Here is a 21,429-nt window from a genome sequence, read left to right as displayed (position 1 = left end):
GGCCTTTGGCCTCTTCTTAGCAGGAAGGCTGAAGCTCTGTCTGGGTCTGTTTTACAGCCTAACTGTCTTAACAGGTAAGTTGTTTTTTTTTTTTTAACTATAAAACGATGGTAATATTTAAAAAAAAATGCTTACTTAATCAAGGGTGTAGGTTGTAGCTGTGTTGGTCTAAGGACATAGGCAGACAAGGTTCTTTGGGTAAATCTGATATCTTTTATTAGACCAACTTAAATAGTTGGCAGACAATTTTTAAGCAAGCTTTCGGGTTCAAAAACCCTTCGTCAGGCTCAGGAAGTATCAGCAGTTGGTGTGTGCTCTTCCTGGATGGAATGAAAAGTAAAGAAGCCAGAAGCTGGGCTGGTATGCATACAAGACAGGCGGTCAGTGAAGATGTAGACTGAGGAGTCAGTGGATGAGATACAGGCTGTTTGTGGGGAGAAGTGGGATGACTAGTGGAGAAGTACCTGGGGAGTCGGATGTCAGGCAGGTTATAATGTGTCATAAATCCAATGCTTATATTTAGTCCGTGATTTTTAGTATCCAGGAGGTTGATGAAGTGGAGTTCATAGGCTTGTCTCTGGGGAGTGGTTTGTAAATTTTCTTTGAGGATCAGGACTGAGAATAAAGGATATCAGATTCACCCAAAGAACCTTGTCTACTTAATCAAGTAACCTTTTCTTTTTATACACAGATGTAGCTACTGTAGGAGCATTTATTTTATATTAAAAGTGGCAATGCACACCAGATAGTTGTCAGTGTATACTATCTTTAGTTCATGGCTGTTCAATTTTTGAGTGACTGGGGCTGCAAGTATCCTGGCTGTATGCTGTGCACATGTCTTGTCACTTGAGCCCCACTGCACCACAGATGCAGACCTCAACCCCTGCTATGCTAGTGCCTCCTTCTGGTATTGCCATGTGCTGTGCAGGTCCACCACCCCATCCTTTCCACCTCAGCCCCACTGCATTGTCCAAGTGCCCTTGCCACCCTAAACCCTTCAGTCCTATGGGCATGCTGCCCCACTGCCCTCGGGGGTGAATGCAGTCAGTGGAAGCTGGAGGAGGAGGGGGAGCCCTGAGGCTCTGGTGGCAGCAGCAGAAGAATGTTAGAGCAAGTAGTGACCAGGTCCGGAATCTGGGGACCACATGCAGGCTGTCAGTGACAGTCCTGTTCCAGATAAAGAAAACCTTATTAGTAAAACAACTAGTTTTACTCAAAAACCAAGCAGAGGATTGAAGAGCAGTTTTTTTTGTTGACAGGGTATTGCTAAACTCATGCTATTGCCCCATAGTATTTAAGGATTTGGCTACCTCATAAATGTTGTCCTTACCTTTAATTTTATCTGTATATGCAGTAAATCTTTAAATTGAGTCACTCTCAGAATGTATGTTTAATTATCCATCTAATCTGTATTCTTATAAATTGAAAACATAGTATCAAAGAGGCTTCTCTGCACTGTTGTTACTTCATAGATGCTCTATTTTTTAAAATATTAATACCATAATGAGCAGGGATCCGGTTTTCCATTTGCCACAGGAAAACATGCATTTTCCTCCTTTAAAGGGAAGAAACATGGGACATGGCAGGGCCCAGGGGCCTGTGGGTTGGAAGTGAGGGGCACTGGCAGGGATGGGGGAGGGAGAGTGGGGGAGAGTATAGGTCTGGAGTGAGGGGCAGCAGCATGGGCAGGGCACTGGCATATCAAGGCTGCTTATCGCCACGAAGCAGTGTGGGGATAGCCACAGCTGGACCTGTGTCCTGGTGAGCAAAGGGGGCAGGGAGAGCTCTGATTTCCCATGAATAAAAAAAAAAAAAAAAAAAAAAAAAAATCAAATGCCAAAATAAATTGGTGTGTATTATAATATATATTATTATATTATTTCATTATAATATTTTATAATATTCTAATATAAAAGCCTATGTCTGTTCATAACATTTTATTTGCACTCTGATTGGTTGTCTTGGCAGGGAGGGGGAGGTGGTGGGAAAGATGGGAGGGAGGCAGGAAGGGGAGAGGAGTGCTACAGGTGGCAGTGCGTGGCTGCCCACCGCTGCGCCGTGGCTGCCCGCTGGCCCCGGCCACCTGCCAACCGCTGCCCACCGTCACCGCGTGCAAACTCCCCTCCTTGCCCCCCTGCTTCTGGGACGTGGTGCCGGCGGTGTGGAGTTGAACGGCGGGGGGGAGGGCCTGCACCCAAAGCAGCGAGGCGGGGAAATGAGCCCAGGCCTGAAGTGGCAGGTGGGGGAAGGGAGGGAGTGGATCCAGATTTGAGGTGGCAGAGGGCAAGAGCCAGACCCTGACCCAGAGCAGGGGGCAGGTGATGCAGACCTCTGTCTCTGCCTGCCCTCTCCGTGATATTTGGCTGGCAACTTGCTAGTGTGTATATGTACATGTATGTATGTGCGCATACATGCACACACAAGAAACCTATATATAGATCATGAAACCTAGTATGTAGTTAGATAGATAGATATGGTTTCATGATCTATATATAGGGTTTTTTTGTGTGTGTGTATACACATGCATACACCCATATTAACTTTGCTATCTTTGTGTACTTGAACTGTGGTGTGTGTGGGTTTTTTTCTTTATTTTGTTTTTTACTTTCCAACTAGAAGATCTACAGGAATTTCTGGTGCCAGCACAGCTTATTCTCAAGAAGAAACTCTTTCTCTCTCTGTTCTAAGAGAAGCCCAGAAACTTGCAACAACAGGTCTGAATTTGATGGCCATGGATGAAGGATCTTCTGAAGGAAATCTGGCAGAAAGTGAGAAAGGAGTGTTCTATCTCAAATGTATTAAAATCCCAGGAGCGGTGCATCTTCTGCCCTTAGTGGAACATTATGTTGATGCATACTGTCAGGCTGTACAAGTGGTAGACAAAACAGGAAACAGTCCTTGTAGAAACCAACCAATTTGTTCTTCCAGAACTAACACAAGCGTAGTATCAAGTACAGAGGACTTTAGATCTACTCTGGAAGAGATTACAATTACATCTTTAGGCATTCTTTATTACTTGGTATTCTATAGCTGGGATGTTGTATCTACATTGCTATTGCCTGAAGTGGAAAGAAAGGCACAAAAGTTAACTGGAGATTTACAAGATGCTGCTAATAAGAATCAATTCCAACATGCTTTATTTAAAAAGCTGCTTCAGGTTTTAGCTTTTTCATCTACAACAACAGGCTCCTGTGCTGAGAGGATTATGAATCAAAGCCTTAAGGTTTTGGTGAAACTAGCTGAAAATTCAACAATTGAGTTGCTAATAAGGTAAGACAGTAATGCCTCAAATGAATGTCATGCTTGCTGTTACCAAACAAGTACCATTATTCACTTCAAAAACTTAGTTCACAAACAAGTTTGTAATGCATAACTGAAAACATCAGAGATTTTTTTTTTCCCTTGTTGTTCATACCAGTGACTTGGCTGTTCATAAATGGTATAATTGCCTATCTTCAGTAAAACTAACTTGATTCTGCTAAGCTTCTGTTGCTGTCCATACAATAGGAATTTTCCCATTTACTACTGGGCAATGAGTAACTTTTTTTTCAGGCTCTTGCATATTTTGTTTAGACTGCCCCTAAAATGTGCAGTCTTATACTCATGGTTATTGGGTGACCAAGAATGTAGACACCATGCTGCTTGACAGGGTAAACAAAATGCTGTTGAGTTCACAAGCCTAATGGACATCTGAAAGATATCCACATGGCAAATGATTGCGCACACAGCAGTAGAATCCTTTAGAGCAGTGATTCTCAACCAGGGTGCCAAAGCATGCTGGGGTGCCTTTCAAGGGTGCCATAGGGTGCCACACTAATTAGCACTGTTAGATGTGCAAACATGATTCACGAGATCAATCCAGTGATTTTGAATAAGAACTGAAACATTGAGTGCTGACAGGCGCAAATAAAAAACAGCAAAACTAACATGATGCCTATTCTGGGCACGCACTGTTTGTTTGACCCAGCTCCCCAGCATCTAAAGCAAATTGAATTGGCTATTAGGTAAAGACATCAAAAAGCCCTGCTGAAGCACAAGATCTATACAGACATTGAGGAGCCAGCTCAAACTAAAGCAATGCCTTTTCTGGGCATGGGCTGCACTTGGTGTGAGAGTGGGCCAAGCTGAAAGTAAAGTGCTGGGGTTCTTCCCCCTGCTCCCTCCCATGTCTGTAAGCAGCCATTCTGACCTGTTGTGGTTTTTTGAGTTGTTTGCAAAAGAAAGATTACTCTCATTTTTCTGTAGTCCAAAAAAACCACCCTGAAAACGAAGATCTGGTATTCTCTGAAGAGTGCCTTGAGTCTAACAAGGGGTGCCTTGAGCCTTAAAAGGTTGAAAACCACTGATTTTAAAGGCTCTTTGAATTTGAGTGTAGTTCACAGGATATTTACTTTTGAATGTACTTTTTTTTTTCTTTGTGACAAACAATTTCTTTCTTTTTCTGCATGAGAGAATTGTTTAGACCTATTATGACCTGGTTAGAAAAAATGTATAGCATGTAAGAAAGACGTTCTGTCCAATTCTAATGATAGCTTTTAAAATTAAATCATAGTGAATAAAATGGTGACTTATTTCCAAAAGTCATCACACTTTCAATTTTTAACTCTGGTTTTCCTTCTAAAAGCTTTCACCGCTTACTGAATAGCCAGACGCTGCTTCACTGCATGTGTGCTGAGACCCCTCTACCTACTGTCTATTTAACTATTCGGCTGTTGGCTGTACTTGTTCATCACCCAAGGCTGGCTGCCCAACTCTGTTCTCACTCAGGTGAGAGAAATTCTTAAAAGTAATTCAGTTAATGAAGCATGTTTATATATGCTAGGCAGGATTAAGGCTGTTACAAAGAAATCTCACTCCAGTTATTAAACACACAACCCCCCCCCCCCCCCAAACTGCAGTATTAACAGGGAATCGGTCTTCTGATACTAGTCATCAGTGATCCAGGTCGCTGGATTAGCTCTGTCTTGCAGCATTCATTTGTAAAGTTTTAATACAGAAAGTAATCATGAGAAATCCCTATACAAAAGCTAACGTTGGGGGAGAAGGGGGATAAAATGACCTGAATAAGAATGTGCTGCATTTGAAAGTTTGTCTGAGTCTATCCCAGGGACAGGCAATTATCTCAGCCGGGGGGTGGCACTTAACAAGTTTTGGTGAGCTGTTGAGGGCTGCAAGGGTGTCCCCGCCCCTTGGTCGCCATCTTGGGACTAGAAGTCCCAGCACTGACCTCTGGCCTTTGGCACGAGAATTCCCTCCCCTTGCCCCTGGAAGTACTTCTTTTCGGAAAGGGGTTTACCATCTTGGAACCAGAAAAAAACCCCAAATTATATACTAAAAATCAAAGATCCATAATAATGTATTTTAATTTTTATTTTAAAAAATATTTTTGTCCTGCTTTGTGTATGTTTGCGCTGTGTGTATATATAGAAGTGATCCCATAATAGCTCAAGTGAAGTCTTACTCTTGTATATTTTGGGGTGTGTGGAAGAGTATGGGTGTGTGTGTGTGTGTGTGCATGTAGCAGTGAGTGGGGCTCCTCCCAGAGGCATGGAGGTGTGTGGGTGTGGGAGGGGTGCAGTGTTTATGGGGTGTGTGATTTGTGTTGGGGAGAGTGTGGTTGTGGGGGAGGGTTTGAGGATATGGTGGGATGTTCATGGGAGCCCTGGGTAGCTGCTGGAGCCCAGGCTGCTCCCAGCAGGGCTTGCAGCATCCTGGCTGCCTTCTGGGAGCAGCCTGGGCTCCTGGCTGGCAGCAGCTACCCAGAGCCAGGGCTGGCTGCAGCCAGGAGGCTGCGAACAGCTGTGCCAGGCTCCGGAGCTCAGGCATCAGCTCTGTACTGGTGCATGCACGCGCACCTCGGAGCGGGCAGTGGGGGAGGGGCCTGAGGCAGCGCAGCCACGATCTCTTCCCCCGTTCCCAGCACAGAGCTGGTGACTGGGCTCCACAGCTCTGGCATCAGGTCCATGCTGCGGTGACTCTGGAGCCCAGTCGCCAGCTCTGTGCCGGGAGTGGGGGAGAGACCGGGGTTGCGCTGCCTCAGGCCCCTCCCCCACTGCCCGCTCCAAGGCATGCGTGCACGCGCTGGTACGGTGCTGATGCCTGGGCTCTGGAGCCCAGCACAGCTGTTTGCAGCTTCCTGGCTACAGCTGGCCCCAGCTCTGGGTAGCTGCTGCCAGTCGGGAGCCTGGGCTACTCCCAGCAGGCAGCTGGGACACTGCAAGCCCTGCTGGGAGCAGCCCGGGCTTCGTCGCTGGCAGCAGCTACCCAGAGCCATGGCTGGCCGTGGCGTGCCAAGCAAATTGGCTTTGCGTGCCATGCTTGGCACGTGTGCCGGGGGTTGCTGACCCCTGATATAGACTTTGTTCTGCTGTTGCATAGGCACTCTCTCAGCTGGGGGTCACCCATAGGTTATCCTGTGGTCCAGAGTTCCTCTTTGTACTGTTCCCTAATGAAATAGGGAATTTTAACCACCAGGATATCTGTCTTACCTGTCTGTATCCGTCTTGAGCTAGTTCAGTTGGTTTTTGCAATGTTTGGACACTTAGCAATGCAAGATCACAGGCAGAGTCACAAGACTAATTCAGCATTTGTTATTAGTTATTTGTATCCTCTCCCCTACACTGGGCAGCCCAGAGGCGGCAGTAACTGAGCCACAGGCCAGTCCAGTGCAGTGCAGGCTCTGGGTGGCTACACAGAGAACTGTCCAGCAATGGTGAGGGGCCGCTTTTCCCCCCATGCTGAGCAACAGTTTCTGCCCAGCCGCCACCACTGATGCTGCTCAGCCTGGATGAGTGAGACTGGAGCAGGTGCTGGGGCCCCGGCTCAGCAGCTGTGAGGTGGGAGAGAAACTGCTGCTCAGTGCCAGGTAAAAACGGCCCCTCTTCCTCTTTACTACCAGCGCTTCCTGGCGTAGCCGCCCAGAGTCTGCATGGGGCTGCCCTGTGTCTGTTCTGCATTGCCACTGCTGCCCTGCCAGGCAGCCCAGAGGTGGTGGTGACGTGACATAAATGCAGGGCAGCCTGGCATGGACCTGTTCCACACTGCTGCTGCTGAGCCTGGGTGGGCAAGCTCAGAGCAGGCATGGGGCCTGGGGGGTCAGGGCTGTGCACGCTGGTCCCCGCCAGTATTGTGGTGCTGGGACCAATGGTGGTGGCAGCTGGAAGGAGCTGTCCCTGCCTGGGTTGCCTAGAAAGGCACTCCAGCTGTGGAGTCGCCCCAGCCCTGCTGTGCGCCCAGGTGGCGGCAGGATATGCCATGACCGGGCAGTGCCTCAGCCAGACGGGGCTGGACACAGCCCCTCTGGTGGCCGGATGCGGCCCGCAGGCCGTATTTGCCCATCCCTGGTCTATTCCAACTGTGCAGTTGGTCCAATAAAAGATTCTGCCCGCTACAAATCCTGCCTCTGGGGTGGGAAAGAATGGGACTGAACTGCAGAAATTAATCCCACTGTTAGGTATGTGGTCCCATTGGACCACAAATAACAAATAGAAGGACTTTCTGGCTAATTTGGTTTCCATCTGATAGCTATGTTGCAAGTATCAGGCCCCCAGAATCAGGTAACTATTGGAAATTACAACTTACAGAAACAGCTCAGTGGAGTATGTACTAAAATAATGTTTTTTCTCTAATGCTTCCTAAAAGTAGCAATAGCCTTGAAGTAAAATGCATGGATTTTTTTACCCTGATTAGTATTTAGCAGTGGACAAGACCAAAGGGCAACAAGAAAAAATAACAAACATTCTTAGCATGTCTCAAAATGAAACTGGTACTTAAACACAAACATTAGATGAATGTTAGATCTGGACGAAGATTTTTTTTTTTAGTCTTGGTACAGGTCTAAATAAATGTGAAGTAAAAACTTCAGTTACATCATGCAGTCCAGCTCTCTTTATCAAGAAATTGGAACTGTTTCTCCCAGATTTTGTGGTAGCTGGGTGGACTGCACTTAGATATGAGGGCACCTATACATGTGCCAGACATCTGCTCCGATGTGTCCTAATTAGCATGCATTGGAGCAAACTCAATTAATCAAGTCTGCGGGGGCATGCTAACTAGCATACTTCTGCAGCCCCTGCATTATGTGTATTTAGCACCCTGTGCTTCAAAATGATGGCAGGGGCACTTTTAACTAAAGCTCATTTAGTTAAAGTGCCTCCACTGCCATTTTGAAGTGCAGGATGCTGAATACATGCAATGCTGCTGGCACTTTTAATTAGAGTGGCTTTTGGAGCCATTACAGGGGTGTAGGTTGTAGTTGTGTTGGTCTAAGGACATTGATCCAAAGAACCTTGTCTACCTATCTGATATCTTTTATTACACCAACTCATATAGTTAGAAAAATTCTTCTTAGGAAGCTTTTGGGTTTAAAAACCCTTCGTCAGGCTGAGGAAGTATCTGCAATTGGTGTGTGCTGTTCCTGGTTGGAATGAATAGTAAAGAAGCCAGGGGCTTGTATGCATGCAAGAAAGCCAGTCAGTGAAGATGTAAATTGAGGAGTCAGTGAGTGAGAGACAGGCTGTGAGCGAGAGGATGAATGTTGGAGCTGTTATAATTAAAGCGCTATAATTAAAACGTTATAAATGATAATGTTGGAGCCATTATAATTAAAGTGCTTCCCCATCCCAGAGCATGTGTAAAGATGCCCACAGTGCTTTGTGTGGAGACAAGGGATAGTTTACTGCTGCTTTAACTGTTAAACTAGAAGAGGGTGGGGATGTGCTCCTCATAAAACTGAAGCAAGGACTGCCTTTGTTTCCCAAACATAGTATAGCTGTTTTAGTTATAAATTGCTCAGCAACTGCAAAATCAGAAAAATAGTAGCTTCCAAAGACTCTGAAAGTCCTTCTAAAATGAACATCCTCTGGAATAAGTATGGAATGTATTTATGTTTGTTTCTTCCTTGAGTAAATGTTGTATGTACTACAGACTAGAATTTTTTGTGCAGTAGTATCTATTGGATAGTGCTTACAGTATAATATTCTTGCGCTTCTACTCAGCACGCAGTGTGTAGCGTGGGGACCAGGGTTGGGCTATCCAACTTCAGGGTGGCCAGGGGCAATGCACTATGCAGCATCCCCCCCTCCCTCCATCACTGCACTGTGGCTATGCTCTGCACATTTCACTGCATGTCATCCCCCACTATGCGCACACACACAAACTGTGCAACAGATGCTCGCAAACTGAGCTGGACATCTCTGATGTATGCTAATCCAGAGCAAGGTTCAGTTCCTTGGTTCACCACAGACCCCTTGTATGATTTTGGCCAAGTCAGTCTCTCTGAGTCTCTCTATCTGTAAAGTGGGAATAATACCTCCAGAGGCTGCTAGAGCATGCTAATTAGCATGCTCCAGCAGGCTATTAATTGAGTCTGCTTCAATGTATGCTAATTAGCACACATTGCAGCATATGTCCAGAGCAGTGTGGGAGCATCTGTTGCATAATTTGAGTGGGAAGGGGGTGACATCATGCAGTGCAGTGTGCAGGGCACAGCCCTGGTAGGGGCAGGGGTGCTGCACAATGCATGGTCTCTGGCCACCCCAGAGTTGGATACCCCTACCCTGGTCCCCTTGAACTCCCTGGCCCTGGGCGCTCTCAGCCCAGCAGGCTGCATTGCAGAATCAGTTACAGGCTTGAGGGTAGGAAGCAGAAGGTGGAAGAGGGCCATGTCCAGCCCACAGACCCCCAGTTAGACAGCCCTGCTCTAGGGCAATTAACCAACAAACAGTGGAGCAAGGCTAACTGTCTCTCTCTCTCTTCATATTCTAGGCTGAGACCAAACTGCTAACAATGTCCTTTTTCTAGCTCTAAAGTTTGGAGACTGTCACAAAACTTTAATTGCATAAGTGTGTATGGCATGATAGCATGTAAATGCCTTTCAGTCTATCTTTATATTCCCCTAAGGGAGAGTGAAGTATTATCCCCACTTTACAGATAGAGAGACTCAGAGAGACTGACTTGCCCAGCGTCATACAAGAGGTCTGTGGTGAACCAAGGAACTGAACCTTGTATTAATGGATTAAATTTGAAATAAAAAATGAATAAAACTATCTTTCAGAAACCTGTCTACTTCTTGCACTGTACATGTATATTACTTCAAGACCAGATAAATCTGCATCTGAAATGCACTGGCTTCAGCTGGAGCAAGAGGTAAATAACAGGCTTTTTTTTTTTTTTTTTTTTTTTTTTTTTTTTAAACAAATGCTTGTTCCATCCCACTCCTGATAAGAATATGGCCAGTAATACCTCACAGTAAGCTTTCTTGCTGATTTTAGTTGTGGCACTGAATATATCTGTTGCATTAAGAGATTAATTTTTAGTTTTATGAGGTATCTAAAATGTTAAATGGGGCTGTAACTATTTCTAAAGTCATGCTCGTAGTCTTGTTGTAATACTAAGAAAGTATAAGACAACTATGTGCATTCAAGATCTTTATTTATTTTCAGACTAGGTAGAGAAATGAGGTGATTGTAGGTTTATTTTCTATTGATCTGAAATTGCTTGAGGAAAAAAGCCTTGCTCTTTCTCAGCATATATTGATGATTTTATTTCTACTAAGTTCTTCATTCTTTACTTTTCACTGTGTTGTGTGCATCGTTGATTACATTTTAATGTTATATGTCAGTGGTGCTCAACCTTTCAGCCCTGTGGGCCAGATGAGTGGCACAGAGCCAGTTCTTCAGCTGGATGGAGCTCTGAGTGCCAGGATCAGGCTCTGGATACCAGCACCACCCCTTTCCTGCCCCTGTGTACCAGGAGTCATCCCCAGGGGTCCTGGCACCATCCATTCATGCTGGGGTTGGGTCATGGGGCCCCAGCACTGCTCCTTTCCATCCCCATGTGCTGAGATTGGGCTCTGGCACCACCCCTTACTGCCTCTGTGTACTGGGATTGGGCTCTGCGGGCCTGGTACCACCTTGTCCTGTCCCCTCCACACCAGGATTGGGCCCTGGGGCCCAGTGTCCTCCTCTGAGCAGGCCTATGAACTGGGATTGGGTACCTGACCCAGGCCCTAAGGCTCCCCATGGGTATAGAAATTTGGCAACAGGCAAGAGGTGCCACTACTCTCCAGCTGCTAAATTTCCAGACCCGTGGGGAGTCCCGTAAGCCAGATGACAGTGCTGCAGGCCAGGGGTTGAACACTCCTATTAAATGTAATAGATTCAACCTGTGCCAATCACTAAATAAAAGTGAAACAAACCTATTCATAAGAGGCAAATTTTCAATTGTATTAAGTTGTCAGTGAGGACTGTACTGTTAGTGGTAGATCACTATATTGCCTAATGCGAGACGCAAGGCTTCCTTAGGGTGATCTCTTTTATTGGACCAACTGTGTAGTTGGGATTAGAGTTAGGCAAGCTTTTGAATGCAAGACGTTCTTAACTTGAGGAAGAATGTCTTGCATTCAAAAGCTTGTCTAACTATCCCAGCTCCATAGCTGGTCCAGTAAAAGAGATCACCCTAAGAAATCTTTGCCTCACATAATTACTGGACCCTCACAGCTACACCAATTCAATTCAGTTTCAATTTATTGAGGATTCTGGCTAAATGCCATGCTCCTGAAAACAACAAAGCACACACGCACACACAACCATAATATAAATAAGTTTGAACAAAGTAACCGAGCTACAAATATTATACTAAAAATAGAGCCCACTAACATAACATTATTAATATAAATATAGTAGTAAATCAAGACATGACTATAATATTGTTGTGCATAGATCCACAATTGAGACAATAAAATCAAATCTAATGTTAAAATATATCACTCATATCAGTAATAAAGGATATTTAACTCTAATCCCTCAGCCTTATAAGCAAAAATTGCAAGATGGTTTTCTAAATTTGGATCTGTTTGCTGTAAAAGCCAGATTAACTTCTCTCTTTTTGAAAAATGTATCCATTTCTGCAAGAACGGTAATAAATAGGTTCTTCTTATGTCATTATATAAAGAACATTCTAAAACATAGTGGATAATATCTACCAACACTGCTAGGCGGACTGGGCAACATCTTTTAGCCCTTAGAATAGAAAAATCTATGTCCAGCCAGAACAGCTGTGGGCATCTGTTCGGTCCTGAGTCTAGTCAAAGAGGATCGCCACTTATTATTGAGATCCAACTGTAAATACCTTTCTCCCCCACCCCGATCTAATTTCCAAAGAGTATATAAAGAGGCAATATGAGCAGCCCTAGCCACTGCAATATCATTCTGCCTGACAATATCTCTCATCCTCTGGAAAACCCAAACCTTTTCTATGGGGGAGAAAAATCTTTCATTATCTTTGAGATACTTTTGCACTTTCTGGGGTGGAATACTATGGTAAAGAAAAGGGTGATTGGAGAGGAGGGGGATTATTAATATCTTCTACATAGCATAATTTAAGCAGATGAGATGCTAAAAGGAGTAGGATTTTTAAACCAAAATCCTGCCATTCTAATAATAATATTAGTTAAAATAGAATCCATTCCCGTCTCTAATCTCAAAAAAGATGCAGGAATTGAGGGAGGAAGAGCCCTAAGAAACTTGTTCTGAGGTATGTCTCCTAGGGGTGTGCGAAATGGGCTGTATTTGATTCGGATTCGGCCTGAATTGGGGACACTGATTCGATTCGTTCATTTGGATCACTGTCCCTGATTCAATTCAGCTAAATCCGAATCTGAAGATTCGATGCTGATTTCGGAGAATCAGCGATTCGGACATAGACGTAGCTGTAAATGGGGGGTTTTTTCTACATACCTCAAGGTACCAGGTGCGGCTCGTGAATGCTGTGATGGTGGAGCGTCCCACAGGAGCGCAGGGGGGTGTGCTTGGTGGTGAACCCAGAAGTGGACCGGAAGCAGTTCTGGTCCACTTCCGGGTCTGCTGTTGAACGCGCTGGGGGGCCTCCCATGCCTGTCCGGCTTGGCAATCAGCCACAGGGGGACCCCGGGTGCTCCCCTCAGACCCAGGAGGCACCAGTTGCTGCACCAGGGGGCCCCCCAGCATGCTCCCTGGCAGATTCAGAAGTGTACCGCAAGTGCTTCAAGTCCACTTCCAGGTCTGCTGTTGAGTGCACTGGGGAGCCCCCCGTGCTCATGTGGGATGCTCCATCCGCACCACCATTGCAGCATTCACAAGCCGCCTGGTACCTTAAGGTATGTAGAAAAAACATTTAAAGCTGCATCTATATCCAAATTGTCAAATCTCTTCAAATTGATTCAGAGGGTTCCGATTTGATTTGGAGGGACTAAAGCAGGCTTGTCCAACATACGGCCCGTGGGCCACCGTGCGACCCGCCAAGCTGTTTTCTGTGGTCCACAGTGCTGTGACGGGAAACAAAGGTAAACACGGTTTACTTTTGTTTCCACCCTTTGTCCCTCCCCCAGCCCCTTGGCAGCTTCCTAATGGCTGCTGAAGGTCTGGGGAAGGGACAAGGTTCCCACACGCACCACGTCAGCTTGACATTGCCGATGCAGTGTGTGTGGGAAGAGGAGTAGCCATGTGCTGCTTGGGACAGGATGAGCCTGGCCAGAGCAGCAGGAGCTCAGCTGCGCTTTCCCCCTACCTGTGCCAGTCAGTCCCAAGTGGCACACGGCTCTGCTGCCGCTTCTGCTGGCCAGTGCAGACCCAGCTGTGCTCCTTCCGTCCCCAGTAGCTTGTGGGAAGCTGGCTTCATCTGCATGCTGCTCCAGATGGGATGGACCTAGCCGGGTCAGCACCGGCCAGGAAAAGCAGTATGCAGCTGAAGCTGGCTTCTCACATGCTGCTGGGGACGGGAGGAGCACGGCTGGGTCTGCACTGGCCAGCAGAAGCGGTGGTGGAGCCGTGTGCCTCTCGGGACTCACCGGCGCAGCCAGGGGGAAAATGCAGCTCAGCCTCTGCTGCTCTGGCCAGGCTCGTCCCATCCTGAGCGACACACGGCTCTGCCGTCGCTTCTGCTGGCCGGTGCAGACCCGGCTGGGCTCCTCCCATCCCCAGTAGCTCGTGAGAAGCTGGCTTCAGCTGCATGCTGCTCCAGATGGGACGGACCCAGCCTGGTCAGCACCGGCCAGGAAAAATGGCATGCAGCTGAAGCTGGCTTCCCATGTGCTGCTGGGGATGGGAGGAGCCCAGCCAGATCTGCACCAGCCAGCAGATTGGTATAATGTGACAAGCCTATGGCTGGGGAGGGGTCAGGCTCCCTAGATCTGAGACCTGATGTAGGCTATGGCACAAAGACTCACTCTGGAACAACATGCTAATAAACTTGTGTCTATACCTGCTAGGAACCCAAGTAACAGGTGGTTGATACCTGGTAAGCTCATGTGAGTAAAGATTGCTTATTGCTCTGTGTAGCCTTCAAAATGCTTTTATCCTACTAAAATATGCCATACTTTGCGAGAGTTATTGCCTCTTTATGAGAGAGCAGAATCATAGCCACTGAACTAAATTCATGCCCCGTGGGAATAATCACAATTCAGCAAAATGGGTGGGAAGGAAAAGCCAGAGTTCTAAGTGTGTACCCTAAAAGAGGCCATGAAAGTCAGAAGCACAACCTTAGAACCAGGACAGCTATCTGGTAACAGCAGTCCAGGAGGCATGATGGGAATCCTCTCCTCTCATGAAATTTAGGAAAGCAAGACGACATGAGAACAACATGTAGGCAGAGACTGGCTAGGGCCTTGGAGCCATGTTAATAAGTGAGGACAACTGTGTTCCCACTCTGGTCAGTGACTAATTGTGGGTACATCTTCATTAGTTCTAGGGTGGTCCAAGGACAGTAGAAGCAGATCACACACAGAGGGTGAGAGATGTTCCCAGAATGTCCTCACCACCACATTTCTTCTGAAAAGCAGGGATGTCCTGAGGTTCATTTAATGTTTGTAAAATGCTTGGAGAGCCCCACAGATGCACTGCATAGAAATGCAAAATATATTTTTACTTATTTGGATGGCACCTTGGGCTGAGATTTTCAAAGCTGAGTCAAAAGGCCAACTTCCATTAAAATGAAGGGATTTAGAGGGCTCCAAATCTTTTATGGCAACTTCATAACATGCCTATCTACCCCTTTTTGCAAATCTCAGGCATAGTTTGGAAGCTCAGCCAAAGAACATAAGAGCATAAAAAGTGCCATGCTTGGTCAGCCCAATGGTCCATCTAGCTCACCCGAACAGTGGCAGAGGTGGATGCTATAGAGGGAGAGTTTTGAACTGGTTAGACCCATTTCATTGTCACTTTCTGCAACTTCATTGATGTCAAAGGTCACATGACATCACTTCCTGATGTGATACTACTTCCTGTGAGGTCTTTGAATGTAGCTCGCTGGCGCACTGGGTGATAAAAAGTTCATGATCCGGCCCCACATTCAAAAAGGTTGGACACCCCTGGACTAAAGGGTCTTCTGATTTGATTCAGATTCAGCCACTGAATCGGGCCAAATCTCCACCAAATCGAATTGGAGACTGAAGCTTCTCAGATCCCTAACATCTACATCATTACTAGCAGCATAACCCCATGCTTCAGCGCCATTTAAGATCTGAGAGGTAACTTTGGCTTTATATGCTGATATAGGAGCTTGGACTGATTGTCCTGCTGTGGTTTCATAACCTTTCTTTGTAGCCACAGCCGATTGGGCTGCCTTAGTTTTAACTGCCTGAATATGATGTTTCCATGATGGAGAAGCTGTGAATAACACACCCAAGTACCTATAGGTTTCGACAACTTCAAGTTTAGTTCCCTGCATGTTCCATGGATCAAACAACTTCACCAATACATTATTTTGGATTTATCATAATTTATTTTTATACAGCTACATCATTACTCTTATGCTGCCATATAATGGCAAGTGTCATTTTTTCCCCGTGGTATAGTTACATTTTGGTATATATTTCAATGTACTAGTATTACTTCTGAGCCCTGTTCTAAAACTTTAGCATGTTCTTAAAATACTTTATTAAAGCTATAGTAACAGCTTTACAATATGAATTTACACGTAATTAGGGTTTGACTTTTGGACACTGAAGAAGATAAAATGACATCCGTACCCACAGCCCCACACACCCTTGTTGAGCTTTCTCTTCAGTTTGAGAGGTTTTCTTGGAAGCCACAAAGGGAAAAAAAAGGTCTAGCTGATGTCACAGTGGAAATTTATCATTAAAATGTAAAGACTGTTGGGGGAGAAAGCTAGAATCTTTAAAGCTAGCAATATAAGTGTCACTTCTTCCTTTTATTGCTAGTGTGATTGCTTGCTAAATCTACAGAATTCACTGTAATAAACTGTATGTTTTGCACTAGGCTGTTAGATTCCTGACCAAGTGCATGCGGTGCTCCAGTCCATCAGTGTTACTACTTGATACAGATTGCCAGTGCAGCCTTGAGGTATGTCCCTAGAGCTATCCAACTTAGCCTATTAAAGCTGTCCAATTCCATATAAGAATGGTAAACAGAAGGTAGGGCAGGGTGGCACTGTAGAGGCTTTCTGGTGTAGAAAGGTAGTTTTTCATAGGCAACAAGCTACTTCATCAAATGCTATCAATGGATGAATAAGGTTGTTGTCTGTGCAAGCTCATGTCTCTCTGAACCAGACAGTTTCTAAGTTGGTTATTCTCTCAATCTTTTTAGATTCAGGGCACCCCTCAGAAAATGCCAGCTCATAGTTTACACTCATTTTGACTATGGAAAAATAATCAAGCAGTTTTTGTTGTGAGGACCACAACAGGTCAGAAATGTTTTTGACATTAAGAATTTCTCTGTGGAAATCTCTAGGCTTATCCTGTTCATCATGTGCTAATATTTTGTGCCACCCTTAAAACAGAGCAGCGATTCTCAACTAGAGTGAAGTGAGACTAAGTACCATGTTGCCCTGCCTTCTGCCTGACTTCAGTCTAACATGGCTAACCACCTCTGCTCAGGGGAGTGTCAAGTAACATTCTGCCTTCAACTGCTGTGGTACAGTATAGTACCATGTTCTATCAAAGCTGCCTTCTAAAAGTCTTAACAGAGAGAGGCAGGCTTCCTTCCTATACATTGGAATTTGATTACTTGATATGTTTGACCACCAAAGGGCAAAACAAATAAGTCCTTTCCCCGACTAATGCTGTATCTTTTGCTCTTTGTTTTGACCCGTTTTCTTTTTTATTTCTCCTGCAGGTGGTTAAGGCACTTATCGTAATGTTACATAGACAGTGGGTGAAGGTTAGAAGATCTGAGAGCAATTTTCATATGTATAAAGAACAAATTGTTCAGTTTTTGCGGGACACAGTTTTGCTCTTGCATAGTCTTTCTCAAAAAGATAAACGGTTTCAGGAACACTTCTTGGAAGTTCTCCATCAGTATGATCAAGCCATACCTGGTGTAAGAGCCATCCTGAAAAAATCTCAAAAATTGAATGTCTTTGAAGGTAAACTAATGAATGAACTAAATAAAGCAATAAATGACTTATTTTTCCTCCCTTTAACAACCCTTCATAGATGTTTGCTGCTTTGGGTGGGTTTCAATAGGTAGTCTAACTATTGACTTTCCTCCAGAAGACTGCCTGTCTGAAAATGTGTCTTACTGGTAATATACAGACTTCTGCATTTAAAGATGTAGTTCTAAGAATCTGTCCCAGAGCAGGCAACAGATAATGCTGTTGTAATTCCTGTGTACATGTGGCATTTCATAAATGCGTTTGCTATTTTTTTTTTTTAACTATTGAAAGAACAAACCCACTAATTGCCATTTAAGTGGTAACTTGACTAGTTGTCTAATTTATTCTGTCTTGACTGAATTTTATAAAACACTCCATTTAGTCAGAGTCATGGGAAATAAATTGTCCCAGCCTGAATTATATTTGCATGAGCATGCCGTTTGGTTGTGTCCCATGTTATGATAGAAATGCTGACATTACTCTACTCTTACGTATAATGGCATGGTACGTAATCTGAGGCTGTATGTCAAATTACTTCTAGCCTTGGCTATAGCCTACTCTGTGGATCTTGCACCACTGCCTTTTCTTGTACCTAAGGCAGAAGAACATGCAAGGATTCCTAATGCGAATAATGAAGATTCTCTTGGCATTGCTATAAATGCCAGTTGATTTCCTTCCTTGTGTAGTGCGTCTCCACTAGCCTACAAGGGCAAAGTGCTGAGGTTCTTTCTTGATTCCCATGCAAAACTTAAGCAGCCTCTATACTGAAATGATTGTAGCTTTTTAAAACTACTTTTCAATTGATGTATTTAAGCTTGGTGAACAATCAAAACTAGTCTTAAAATACTAGGTACTATAAATACATCATACCATCAGCTGCTAACATTTGGAAATATATCACTAAACTTGGAAAGACTTTCAGAACAGTTCTTCCCTCAAGTTGGGTTCCCAAATTAAATATTTTAATGACTTAAATTTTTAGGCCAAATGTGTTTTAATGAAATACTTTGACACTCCGAAAGTAATAATCATTATTCTCATCATCATTTTTTATCTTGGATGCTGATTATTGCCTTTAGCAAGTTAGGCTCATACTTGTAGTGTTAAGTAGAGGTACATCGTTATAGCAGTCCATATTGTATCGGCACCGATAAAAGGAAAATTGACATGATCAGCAACCGGCTTTTTTTGGCTGGTGTAGCTGGTAATGTCACCAATAGATGCCACGTGCATATGCACAGATGCAGTCTTCACGCGGCCAGGAATGTAGCCTGGCAGCTTAGAGAGCAGCCTCCTGCTGGTAAATTGGGGGGCCAGGGGGAAGAGGCGTGGAGAGGGCAGATTGAGGCCCCCATGGTGAGGGAGGGAAGGGAGCTGGGGCTGGGGCAGGGGCTGCCCAGCTGGGGTGAGATGCGGCATGGAGCCATGGGAGGCTCATTCAGGGAAGTGGGGAGGAGGGCAGCTCCCCACTGCTGCATGCACCCCCAGGGAGGCATCTGGGGCAGGGGCTGCCCAGCTGGGGTGAGATGCGGCATGGAGCCATGGGAGGCTCATTCAGGGAAGTGGGGAGGAGGGCAGCTCCCCACTGCTGCATGCACCCCCAGGGAGGCATGGAGGCATGTGCCCCCCAGATTTGTGTGTGGGGTGAGGGCAGCCTGCCTGCTGTGGGCTCGGGGCCAGGGGCTGTACCAGCCTTTTCCCAGCTGGGGGGCTGGGCTGGGGCTGTGCTTGGGACATGCAGCAGGGGGGCTGCGGGGTGGCTACAGTGAATTTCAGGATGGCTGTAGCCCACCCCGTAACTCCCACTCCCAGCACAGCCCCAGCCCAGACCTCCCACCAGAAACAGGCTGGCTCGCCCACAGTCCTGAGCCCACAGCAGGCAGCCTGCCCTTGCCTCATACACAAATCTGGGGGGCACATGCTCCCCCGTGCCTTCCCCCAGGGGTGCATGCAATGGTGGGGAATTGCCGCTCTGTCCCATGCCCGCCCTGGCTGCGCAGCCCCACTCCCTCCCTCACCAGGAGGACCTCAGTCTCTGCCCCCCACCACGTCCCTTCCCCCTCACTGACTTACTGGCCAGACGCTGCTCTCCAAGCTGCAGGGCTGCATATCGGCAGTCAGATCAGCATTGGCCAATATGGCTGGTTAATAATCAGCCATTGGTATCAGCCAAAAATATCTTTATAGGTGCACCCTTGTGTTAAGAAACATTAATTTATCATATTTTAGTCAGAAAATCATGAGTGACTGGTGCCTCCTGAATCTGCGGGGGCACCCGCAGAAGCCAATGGCAGTGGTGGCCCTGTTAGGGGCACCAGCCCTACCAACAGCATCAGTGTCAGCTGTCGGGGGGGCACCGTCCCCATCAGGGGGCACGTGCACCCCTGTGCACCCCCTACCAGTTACCTATGCAGAAAATCAAATGTTGGAAGAATATTTGTCTTGTGTTTATAGTAAAAGCTTTTCATCTGTTCTTTCAGAGATGGCTTTGGATGAATTGTATCCTCCGGAGACAGAAGCAGATGCTCCAGAAATAGAGGCAAGTTAGTTGCCATAGGGCCATATCTTGTTCCATATGAATTTTTGTTGTTTAGCTTTGTTACCAATGGGAAATTGGAAATCAACCTGAACAAAACCTATTTGTATGTCTTTAAAGATCACTGGATGTAATGTAATACAGATATAGAACTTTGAGTGCTTTGACTATTTTTTTCATTTAGCTGCCACCATAGAACATGGGTGGGCAGTTATTTCAGTTGGTGGGCCACTTAATGAATTTGAGCTGTGGTCGAGGGCTGCACACAGTATCTTTCAGCAGATATCTTTTTAACAAAGTATAGATTTAAAAAAAATCATATACTGAAAATCAAACATCTGCTATAGCATTTTAATTTTATTTCAAAAAAATATTTTTTGTCCTGATTTTGTTTGTTCAAGCAGCGTATATAGAGGTGATTCTTTAATAGCTCAAAATAAAGTCTTACTCTTGTATGATGGGGGCAGAGGCCATAGCAGGGTTGGGGCTGTATGTGTGCACGTGTGGAGGGGTGGGGGTGTCCAGCAGGTATTGGGGGTATGGGTATGCATAGGTGTGGCATGGGTGGGGGTGGTTGTGCATGCGTTTGGGGGGCTGGCTGCACACTAGGTCCTCGGAGGTAGCTGAGGTGTGGGGAGATAGGTGGGGGTGGGAGGGGTGCATGCAGCAGAGCTCACCCTGATCTGGCCCACAGCTGCCCCCGCAGTGCTCCACTTGGGTTTGAGCCCCGCCTGGGGCAGCTTGCACTGTGTTTCTACTTGCACCTGCCTCGTCTGTCGAGGGCCCTGGCCAGTGCGCACAACTTCCTGATGGGGCTGCTGCAGGTGCTGCTCTGCTATTGCTTGGCTCCCCTTGTTTCCAGTGGCTCCTCCTTCTGTCCCTGTTGTGCTGACCTGGCAGAGCCGTCCCTTGGGAGGGGAGGTGGGGTGTAAATTGGGGTGAATGGCCCAGGCCCTGCGCTTTGTGGGGCCCCCACAGATAGTACTGTACAGGCCCTGTGGACAGTGCCATTGGCACGTGCCAAAGGTGCCACCATTCTGTGCAGCGGCTGCTTGCCACCCCCATCCCAGTCTGCGCCTTGGCCACTTACCATCCTTCTCCTCCTCCTTCCCCCCCCCGTGATATGCCCCAGGCCCTGCATGCCCCTAGGGTCGGCTCTGCGCTCTGGCCACTTTCCACCCACTCAGCCACTTGCAGGTGGCTGCTCATCAAGCTGGGCAGGTGGAGTGGGTAGAAGGCAGCTAGGAGCTGGGCCCCAAGTGCTGGGCCAGGAGCTACCCAGCTGTAGCTCTTCTCTCCCCCTCTTCCTTCTCCCCTCCCCCACCAGCTGGGTGTAGGGTACCTGGCACTTGTCCTCATGGCCGGTGCCACTTGCCCATGCTACCTGCTGCCCAGAGCAGCACAGCAGGGCCGGAAGGAGTCACTGGGGTGTAGGGGGCTGAGCAATACCTGGTTGGCAGCAGCAGCAGGTGGAGCAGCCCTGCTGGGATGGTGCCATCGGCAGGTGCATGGCATGAGTGGGCACT

At 46.4% G+C, this 21,429-nt stretch overlaps 1 protein-coding gene across 1 annotated transcript in view; it reads left to right on the top strand.

Moving 5' to 3' along the window:
• Positions 1 to 20,061, top strand: part of ATRIP (ATR interacting protein) — a 39,888-nt gene extending 19,827 nt beyond the window's left edge. Inside the window, exons 8-14 of the mRNA XM_025206768.1 lie at positions 1 to 74; positions 2,617 to 3,270; positions 4,625 to 4,767; positions 10,055 to 10,146; positions 16,254 to 16,337; positions 17,109 to 17,358; positions 19,848 to 20,061. The exon at positions 1 to 74 is cut by the window's left edge and continues 1 nt beyond it. Coding sequence (XP_025062553.1) covers positions 1 to 74; positions 2,617 to 3,270; positions 4,625 to 4,767; positions 10,055 to 10,146; positions 16,254 to 16,337; positions 17,109 to 17,358; positions 19,848 to 19,915 — 1,365 coding nt within the window. The 3' untranslated portion in view covers positions 19,916 to 20,061. The remainder of the gene's footprint in view (positions 75 to 2,616; positions 3,271 to 4,624; positions 4,768 to 10,054; positions 10,147 to 16,253; positions 16,338 to 17,108; positions 17,359 to 19,847) is intronic.
• The last annotated feature ends 1,368 nt before the right edge of the window (positions 20,062 to 21,429 follow it).

The sequence above is a fragment of the Alligator sinensis genome, unplaced genomic scaffold (genome assembly GCF_000455745.1).
Source record: "Alligator sinensis unplaced genomic scaffold, ASM45574v1 scaffold78_1, whole genome shotgun sequence".
Taxonomy (NCBI): domain Eukaryota; kingdom Metazoa; phylum Chordata; order Crocodylia; family Alligatoridae; genus Alligator; species Alligator sinensis.
This window is presented reverse-complemented; position numbering and strand designations above follow the sequence as displayed.